The 10,457-nt window shown below is 32.3% G+C and overlaps 1 protein-coding gene across 2 annotated transcripts; it reads right to left on the reverse strand.

Moving 5' to 3' along the window:
- Positions 1–3,204: 3,204 nt before the first annotated feature.
- LOC11416195 (G-type lectin S-receptor-like serine/threonine-protein kinase At4g27290) lies at positions 3,205–7,234 on the reverse strand. 2 transcript variants are annotated; one of them, XM_013603561.3, is made up of 7 exons: positions 5,873–7,234; positions 5,498–5,614; positions 5,201–5,355; positions 4,904–5,114; positions 4,572–4,809; positions 4,038–4,188; positions 3,205–3,786 (listed from the first exon to the last, which is right to left on the reverse strand). In XM_013603561.3, exons 1-7 carry the CDS (start codon positions 7,149–7,151, stop codon positions 3,484–3,486), a joined length of 2,454 nt encoding a protein of 817 aa, XP_013459015.1. In that variant the 5' UTR covers positions 7,152–7,234; the 3' UTR covers positions 3,205–3,483. The 2 variants fall into 2 exon arrangements, with proteins under 2 accessions (XP_013459015.1, XP_003598704.1); XM_003598656.4 differs by having other exon boundaries at positions 5,480–5,614; positions 5,873–7,233.
- Positions 7,235–10,457: the final 3,223 nt, after the last annotated feature.

A 10,457-nucleotide genomic window follows, 5' to 3' on the forward strand; every position in this document is an offset into this window, starting at 1 on the left:
TGTACAATCAAATCATAAGCTGTTATGACCGTATGTATGTAAAGCAAAAGACATTTGTTAACAATAACTTCGAATTGTCTTACATAGCCACAATGAATAGGACAAAACTCCATATGAACTTGTCTTAGAGTTACAAAATACACAACCATTGCAATCATAGAAGTGTCTTGCATAACCAAAATGCACAAAAGGCATACAAAATTCACTAAGTAATACAAAATGCATAACCATCCTAAACACAAACTGGAATCCATTTAAAGTTCCAATGGTTTCAAGTTTCTAAATGCATAATCAAATTCATTTAATTAATCTCTTGAAAATGTCATCCCAACTTCTTCGTGCAACCAAGGATCTTCCAACCTTTGGATCATGTAGTTTTGGCTATGTTGATGACAGGCTCATGCTTGGGGGGGGGGGGGGGGGTTCTCGACTGGAAGGATCGCTTACTTCATACCAAAGGACCCCGTTCAAACCATTTTTATCCTACATGCCTCGTGGTTAGGGGGTAGTGAACTGATCAGATCACTTGGCCCGCATGCCCATTGCTCCCAAAACCAAGTGGGAGAATCGAGAGGCCCATGAACCGGATGCCTAGGCTACGTGGCTACCCTAATCCTTACCTAAATAAGAAGGCATCTATCCAAACCCTAATTCAATCACTGTCTACCCCCTAAATACTTAAACATTTGCAGCCAAGTACATGGCACGTTGCCTACTATGTTTGACCTAAAGGTCTCATACGAGAACAAAAACCAACAAAATGGTCTAGAAATTTCATTTTATTGTTTGGATATATCATAATGTAAGAGAACATAGTTACCATTCTATTTGAAAAAGTAGACAAGATGAAATGATTTACTACTCTTTTATTTTATTGTTATTCCATATAAAAAACTATCTAATTTTCTTGGAAAAAAGGTTTTACCTTTAAATGTTCGTTCTATTATATTTAAATTGTGATATATATACATGCTCTTGCCGGGGAAGATAAGAGTCGGTCGGGTAGGTGTGCTGCAACTTCAGCGGTGGTTCATAGTGGTGGATACATCAAGGTTGGGGGTGTACTTGAAAAGCCAAAACAACTCCCAAGTTGGTGAGATCTTAATGTGCTTTGGAGAGAAATACTCACTAATCTATATCATCTTTGTAGAGATAGCCCAAAAAAAACTCATTCAGCTACCCATACTACGTACTCCTAATGCAACAAAATATTGATCTTGAAATGGAAATGGCAGTGCAACTACTACAATACCAATCCCAATACCTAATTTGGTTGCTGCAGAAACTGCTCTTAATGCCCCTTATAACAATGTATTTGCTATATCAACAAAATCTTATAATGTTGTCAATAACAATCACTACAACATAATTGAGATTTAGTAACAATTAAAAAATGTAACTAAATCAAGAAAAATGTTACTAATTAAATTTAGTAACTTCTGAACAATTGTTAGGTAAAACCTATGTTACTAAAGAGTTTTGGTAATATTTTATGTATTATTAGTAACATTCATAAAGTATTACTTGTTTATATTTTTTTTGTAACACTTTATATATTACTGGTAACACTAATAAAATATGTGACGGTCTTTAAACGGTTCAACGATTTCATAAAATAAATTAATTTGATTAGTTATATTCTACAGTTTTCTAAAAACTGTGACACAATCTTTTAAGTAAACATATGGAATTAGTTCATCATATTCACCAAATGATAGGGATATGTCACAAAAGGAAGATAAAAAACGACAGTGAGCAAGTTTATTAAGCACATAACTGATGCGGCTACAAAAATCCACTGAATCATAAATCACCTAACAAAAACGACACCCAACTGAATATGAAAACTTCAAGCAATGCTCAACATCTCACAACTTGAAAATATGCAAGATTAAAACTTAAAGGAATCTAACGAAACAATCATTTAAGCATACCATTCTTAGAAAAAAAGAGTAAATATATACAATCACCATACCTTTCTGATCTTCAAAAGGTAGAAATCAATAATGTCATCAAGCAGCACAATAGAAATGCAATCCTTTTCTTTAATCTCCTTTGTATTGCGGCGTTGCTTACCGCAAGCATCTTCATAATGCTCTGCCTGCAAGATTGCAGACATATCTCCTTTCTATTGTGGCATTAATGCATCTGTTGTAATTGATGAATCTGCTAATCCTGTTGATGAATATGTGGTTACTAATAATGTTGTTCCACAAGATGATTTTGCTAATGCTGTTCTGCGTTCTTGAACCTTTTTTTTTTTTTTTGAAGAAGCTAAATTAGTCTATTGAAATTGGCACCGGGGAGAATAGAACCTTAGACCTTAAGGAGGAGCACACTCTCAGATCTCAAGTCAATACCACCAGGCCAACCCAAGTGGGTTTTTCTTGAACCAGTTAAGTTCGACATCCAAAACTGTTTGGTAATTATGACTCTTTTGCTATGGCAGTAGTACTTAGAGCTTTCAATTTTATTTTATTTTTTCAAAAAAAGACAACAAAGCCAAAGGTTGTGAAGAAATTGAACCTTAAGAAGGTGAGAGAAGTGATAGGATGAGAAAGTCAAACACTAGGCCGCTGGTGTTTAACTATTTAGAGGGGTGGAAAGTGAATGAATTAGGGTTTGGCTAGAGACCTCCTTATATAGGGAAGGATGGGACTTTTCCCAGGCAGCTCATTAGTTTTTCCTATAAGTACCGTCTTGTCACTAGGGCGGGATATCTGGGAGCTTCCTTGCCCCTCAATCCTTTCCCTAAGCTGGAAGGAGTTTGGCTCCCCAACCACGAGTCCTAGGCAATCAGGTCATGGGCCTCTCAATTCTCCAACTTGGTTCTGGGAGCGATGGGCATGTGGGCCTATCGACTCAACCAACCGATTTTTAAGGTATCATAAGTCCAAGAGTTGGTGTCACGACGAGTGCACTTTACAACTCTTTAATCTATTTTTCCCGTCAACCCATTTAATTTGTTGGTACCCCTTTACATTGGACCGACAACCAGCTCTGATATAAGTTGACAAGTATCAAGCCCTTGAAAATTCCTCCCTTAAAGCTAGGTCTAAAAGAGAGAACAAAGCCACTCAAATACTTGAGTGAGCATCTCATACTACCAATATGAGCCCCTATCATAAACCTTCTGATAGAAATTAACTTTTACAAAAAGAGAGCATGTTTGCAGCATGTGATGGTTCCATATTAACAATCACATTCCAAAAGATAAAAATATGAAATTTCAGATTCCGAACGATTCTACAAATGGACCTCAAGTATCCTATAATTCTGTTACATTTCAACAATAATTGATTTACAATACCAGATAGAAAATGGCATAGTAATTTAAATAAGTTTTTGAAATACACTTTAACAACAGGAATTTATCAAGAATCAGTAACATAAAATTACACATGTACAACACATTAGTGTTCTATGATCTATCTGTATCTATATTTGTCAAAACAAGAATTTAGTATCACACACAGTGGCATTCTATCGGGCCTCTAATAATGAGATTGAAGCTTCAATTATTGAACACTCTTTAGATGAAGATTCTATGCTATTTTTATTATCGCTTGCTGCGTAGAACCCGGGTTCACTTGGTTTCGGAAGTAACTTTTCACCCTTTAACATAAAAACCACAGATGACATGTTAGGCCTATTTTCTGGTTTCTGTTGTACACACAATAGACCCACATGAATAAATCTTAGTATTTCTGTACATATGGCGTCATCATCATATAATACGTCAGCTATTAACTCCAGTGGTCTTTCTTCAATCCATAGTCTCCATGCCTAAAATGACATCAAAGTTACAACATGAGTAAGCTCAACACTTATAATGTGGATTTTGATTGATTGATTTATTGTGTGTTAGTATGTGTGGAGTTCACTTTAAACTATCATCATCATATAAATTAGTTTTCATTTTGAATTCCTTCCCATGCAGAAGATTTATTGAGACCAAAAAAAGGGATATAAGAAAAGCAACTAAAAAGGATACAGTGTGTCACAAGATAGAGAAACATATACACTTCCAAACTTACATGACCAAGAAGGTTAAGACGGTGTAGTGGGTCGCGAAATCCATGATTCTTTCTACCGCTAATTATCTCAAGTAGAACAACTCCAAAACTATAAACATCAGATTTTATTGAGAAGGATCCATCCGCTGCATATTCTGGAGGCATATATCCACTGCAAGAATAAGAAATTGCTGTTTTTAGTAAAAGGAGCTGCAACATGGCACAGAACTGAAGGTTTAAATAAGTACCGTAATATGTCCCTAATTAAAATTCTTATCAGTAATAATACCTAAAACATAGAACACAATGCTTGTAATATTTGTTGATATTGGACATAGTCCATGTATAGTATCTACTCTATGGACTAATACTCCAATATGAACAATTATTATCAAAGTCTAAAACCAAAATAACGAGGATAAAAGACAATCTTTCCTGTATTTTAGGAATACAAACTGATAAAAATCTTTAATAGAAACGAAAACTGAAATATATTTCAAAGACGAAAAAGTCATTTAAGCCTTAAAATTGAAATAAATATAAGTTAGATATTACTATGATCCGATCAATCTATTTGTATTAGCCTCTGCTTCGTCTCCCATAAATGATCTGGCTAAACCAAAATCTGCTATCTTTGGAATCATATCAATATCAAGAAGAATATTGCTTGTTTTCATATCTCTATGTATGATTCTTAGTGTAGAATCTTGATGAAGATACAACAGCCCTCGAGCAATTCCATCAATAATTTCCAGGCGCTTATTCCAATTTAGCAATTTGCTTCGCATAGTATCTAACAAAATTCACATTCTTAAGTTAGCATGGGAACTATATTATGACAAAACTAAACTAAGAGAAATTAATTTCGTTGGTGAGAAAGTTCAAACCAAAAATAAAGTAATCCAAGCTTCTGTTGGCCATGAATTCATAGATCAACAACTTTTCATCTTGTTGAATAGAACAACCAAGAAGTTTAACAAGATTACGGTGTTGAAGTGTTGCCATCAAGTTTACTTCATTTTTGAACTCCTCGGTTCCTTGTGCCGATGTTTTAGAAAGCCTTTTAACAGCAATCTCTTGGCCGTCTACCATTACACCCTGGTAATATTTTTTAAAATTTTAGTACTTAGAGTACATGGTGAAATAACTATATAGATAAACTAACATGATATCGAAGACTATACCTTGTACACTGCTCCAAAACCACCTTCTCCCAACTTGCTTTTGACAGAGAAATTATTTGTTGCAATAGTGATGGTTGAAAAATCAAATATTGTTGCCAAATCACAATATTCCTTCTCCTTCTTGTGCTTCCAGAGAAATAACTTTTTTATATACCCTGAAGTAACAGTTTATGTTGTTTAATGTTAAGAAAGTAACAGAACACATCTATCAAACTTTAGAGTTCATTGTAATTTGTAACTAATTCTGTTTGCAGCGCTATTTGAGTAAGTAAGTCATACCATTTTCACTCGGCTTACCAAGCTTCTTTCTATATACTGATGTGATCAATACGAGAACGGTTAGTCCTATAATGAATGCAACAACTCCTGCAAGAGTCCCAGCAAGCTTCAATTTCCGCTTATTCTTTTTATGATCTGAGGGTTGAAATTAATGTCAGTCAACAAGAAGGTATAGGAGTATACTAAAGAGAAGAAAAAAACATCGATAGAGAACAAAACTTCCATTTGGAAGTTGAACACAACTTTTTCTTAGAAATAGCTCTGGTAAATAGTTACTTGAAAGTGAAATGAGAATTTACTGGTCCATAATAATATCAACACAAATGGTGAAATATGTAAATTTATGCTATATCTAACTGAAAGGACAAAATATGTAATAGCAAATGAAAATACCAAGCTCTGAAGATGCCAGCCGTATGTAAATGTCTTGTCCTTGGTCTGGATGTTTTCTCATGTCGACAATGTTGTCAAACCAAAGTAAGCAGCCACTCCCACCATCTCTGATATCTGAATTTGCATATGCAGTGCAAGAACAGTTTTTCAAACACATTGTCTTACATTCCTCAAGGCTCAAGCTCCTGTCATACCAAGATGTTGACGTGTCTGGCAACTTCATGTTTGTGTACGGTAAAAATCCATCGCCATGGAGACAATTTAAACGTGTTTTCCTTATGCACCCACCAGACCAATTTGATGACTCCCACTCTGGTTGAGATTTTGGCACGAAACCTTCTAAGCATTCACATATTGGAAAGATATCACCATTGCAGTTAGAATTGTTACCACACAAGTCATAAGCATCACACTGGTCTGCAGGAAGAGCATATATAGCCTCCCAAATCTGTGTCCTATCTGACCATTGAAAACGTTGTGAAGTTCCATATGGATCTAGCACCAATCTAGTATTAATTGAACTGTTTAAAGTTTCATATTGATAAGAGAATTCTTTGTCGGTGACTACTACTGAGAAATTCAAGACTCTACGCAGTCTTTGCCAAGAAACACCAGTGAAAAGAAATCCATTCCATGACCCTCCTCTATACAGAACCTTTGCTCCCTTTGCAGTAACCAGTTGAGGAAAACCATGTGTATCTATCTTATATGAACACTCACCCTCAGCAGGATCTTGAGGGTCTTTCCAAGATGTGAGATATCTATATGGACCAGTAACTAAGTTACTTTTCAGCTTCATTCCAGCAAGGAAAGTGTTACCGGGATAGTCAAAACTTTCCCACAGAAAGTTCTGAGAGTTTGCATCTTTCAGGACAAGATTTCCCGAATCAAAAAGCTGAACAACTGATTTCACTACAATTCTTGATATATTGGAGGACCAGATAATGCCTTTGGAGCCATCCACGATAACAAGACTTCCTTGATCGTTAAGTTTCAACATTGCTGTTGAGTTTTGTGTCGGGGTATTTCTATTGGCAACCCACACAATAGTCCTTGGCGATATGTTCTTGTACCATATACCGAAGTATTGGCGTTGTGAATCACCAAAGTTGAAAAATCCTGCTTCATACATTCCAGCTGCAGAAACAAGAGTATCACCGTATTGCATAAATTGATTTGGAGCTATAGTAGTAAAGGTTTTCTGCGTAGAGAAATTGGGCATGGAGCAAAAGAAGAAAAAAAACACCATTAGCATAAGCCCCTGGTTATTGTTCTCCATTCTTTTTGTGTGAGTTTGTTCTCATCATTTTCATTTTATCAAATTATATTCCCCCGTTTTTTTTTGTTTGTTTGACTATTAAGCATTAGAACCTTGTTATTGTTGTTTTGCGTGTATTTAATTTAAGGAAAATGCTAATTTATATAGAGATTCAATGGTGATAGTGATACTGAAAAAGAGATCTAACTTATTTATTTTTGTCCTAGTATCTTAGCATCCATTTGATTTTATTTTTGTGGGTAAACCCTTTTTTAAATTACTATATGCATTTATTATTTTTTTCCTAAACATACCCCTAATTAATACTACTATCTTGTCTTGAAATATGAAAAGTCAAATTTAATACACATACAAACAGATACATTAATTACACTGACAACATTTCTTAAGAAATGTGAAAAGGGAAACGGGTGCCTACATTAAGGGACCGAGGGAGTATAATATAAGTAATTGTCAAAGAATGTTTTTATAGAAAAATGTTAACGAGTGCCTCCGAGACACTCTTTATGGAACATAAATAGTAAGTATTTATGAAAATGCATCATTTCACAAAAAAAAAGTATTTATGAAAATGCATGTAATCATAATACCTTAAAAATTGAAATATTTGACTTTTTTAAAGAATAACTGCTTACTCCGTTCGTCCTACAATAGATGATCTGGTTGATAATGTGCACTATTTGACTTAAACTTTGACTATATTTTTTTACTAATATACAAAAATAAATAATATCATATAAAATATTGTTGGATTCGTCTCGATGAATATATTCAAAATATTAAGTTTTCATAATTTTTCCTAATAGAGAATTAAAGATATTAAAGATAAAAAACGTCATTGGTATGTGTGACGGAGTCAACTGTATCATTTAATATGAGACGGATGGAGTATTTTATATTGTTTAAAGAGTGCTCCGGGACACTCGTTAACAAGACCATTATTTTTAAAACAAAGGATTTAATTTTTTTTTTTTGAGAGAGGATTTAATGTCGTTGTTGTTCATATAATTTTGAATGAAGTGAAAATGTGAATTATGTTGTGTTATAGGTCAATAAGGAATCCTAACCTTGCAAAAAGAAAAAATTAATATAAACAAGTTTGTTTGACTTTTTCTACTATGAATCAAACTCAATTATTGAATAAAACAATGATATTTATTTGGGCTTAGAGAGTGTCACATCATCAAAATTTGTAGATCATTTTATTTGTTTGACTTTTACAATAACAAGTAACACAAATGAATGGTTGTTGTGATACCGTGCATGAAAATTAAAGGCTTTTTTTTTTTTTTAGTTTGAGGGAATTTCTAAGGTACTTTCGAAAGTTTTAATTAGGTTTACAAAATTTTCAAGTTACTCATTTAGGTTTTAAAAAGGTCATTTTAGTTGATAAATTTTTTCACCATCATCGTTTAAAAAGTTTCAAATAAGTTCTTTTAGTTTGAAACTTAAAGGACTAACTTAGAAATTCTGTTAAAACTAAAAGGATCTATTTAAAACTTTTGAAACTTAAAAGGACTAATTTTGAAATTATGTCAAACAAAAAGGATCTAATTGAAACTTTCGAAACTAAGGGTCTGTTTGGTAAGCCCATCTAATGAGCTTATAGCTTATAGCTTATAAGCTCGTTTGACAAAAAAAGCTCTGTTTGGTAACGATTTTTTACAACGAGCTCATGGCTGTGTTTGGTAACACAAAAAAGCTAGCTTATAACTTGTTGGACTAGCTTATAAGTTTGTTTTGATAGAATGAGATGTGTTTGGTAAAAAACTTTTCTTACTAGCTTCTAACGTTTTTTAAAAAGCTAATTCAAGTAGCTTTTTAGCTTATAGCTTTTAGCTTTTTATACTTTCTTCCATTTTTTAACCTTTATTTTTATTTTATTTTTTTAAACAAGTGAGCACTAAACCCACGTTATCAAACTAACTGCCATTTTTTTCTTCTTCTTTTCGGGTTTGCTGAACAGCCATGCACTTTCTTTTTTCCTTTTATATATAGATCCTCTTGCATTCTATTAGTTTATATACTATTTATAATTTCAAATAAAACTATATAATTTTCAAATAATAAAAAAGATATATTATATGAAAGTTCTTTTAAAAAAGATATATTATATCAAAGTTAAAATGTTTAATTACACAAAAATCACAATTTAATTTAATACCACATTTACCATTTTAAAGATGAAAATAATTATAATTTTTACATTTTAAAGATGAAAATAATTAAAATATTTAAAAATAAATATATTAAGTGAAATTGTTTATAAATAAATAAAATAGATATGTACTTTTATGTCATTTTATATTTACCAGCAACTTCAACCACCAACTTTACCAAACACATTAATTTTAATAAGCGAGCTTTTTCAGCTATAAGCTATCAGCCATCAGTTATATGCTAGCTTTTCAGCTATCAGCTAGCTTATAGCTTATTTTTACCAAACACACCCTATAGCTTATTTTATGAGCTTATAAGCTATTTTTCAGATACTATTACAAGTAGCGTTTGAGCTTATAGCTTATAGCTTATCATGTTTTATTCCATTTATACCCTTACCACTTTAACTAAAATCCATGTTTACCCTTAATAATTAATTTTATTATAATTTAAAACAAAACAAAAACGATGATACATCTACATGTACACACGATTAAGCTTACAATGGTTGAATCTCTACCACGAAACCATTGTTATAAGATACATACAATTTTTTTTTCTATTGTTGTTGTCCTTTTAATTGTGCAATGTAATTTTTATTTTCAATTGTGCTACTGCTGGGTATGTATGCATACGTATTTTTTTTTTTGTTTTATCCTTCATTTTTTTTAACAATTTTTTTTTTCAATCTTATGAATTGATTATTTTTTATTTTATTCTTAAAATAAATTTGTATACTATAGTTTTTTTATTAATGTATAATAACCGGAAACTGAATCGAAATAAATTGAAAATAAATTTTTACTGAAAAACAATAATTTAATAATATATAAACATTTATTAAATTTAAAATATTTAAATTATCAAATATCTTAAATATTAATTTATAGTAGTATAAATTTTATATGAATTAATAATGTCATTTTATGTAATTTTGTATTTATCAGCTAGTTCAACCGCTATTTTTACCAAACACTTTAATTAGTTTATAAGCTATCAGCTATCAGCTATTTTTATCAAAAAGAGTCTTAAAGATTAACTTGGGAATTCTGTCAAACTAAAAGAACCATTTGACCAAAATTAAACTAAGTATAAAGTATTGTAAATTGGCCGCCATGCTTCCGCTATAGGCCTTCAAGTCCTCCA

Source organism: Medicago truncatula, chromosome 3, assembly GCF_003473485.1.
Source record: "Medicago truncatula cultivar Jemalong A17 chromosome 3, MtrunA17r5.0-ANR, whole genome shotgun sequence".
Lineage (NCBI taxonomy): Eukaryota > Viridiplantae > Streptophyta > Magnoliopsida > Fabales > Fabaceae > Medicago > Medicago truncatula.

Bases quoted from the DNA above. Each gene is read 5' to 3' on its own strand.
- LOC11416195 (XM_003598656.4), bottom strand. From the start codon at position 7,151: ATGGAGAACAATAACCAGGGGCTTATGCTAATGGTGTTTTTTTTCTTC. The intron at 5,615-5,872 runs GTATTTTCATTT...TTCAACCCTCAG, and splicing joins GCTGGCATCTTCAGAGCTTG to ATCATAAAAAGAATAAGCGG. The intron at 3,787-4,037 runs GTAAGTTTGGAA...ATGTCATTTTAG, and splicing joins GTCTTAACCTTCTTGGTCAT to GCATGGAGACTATGGATTGA.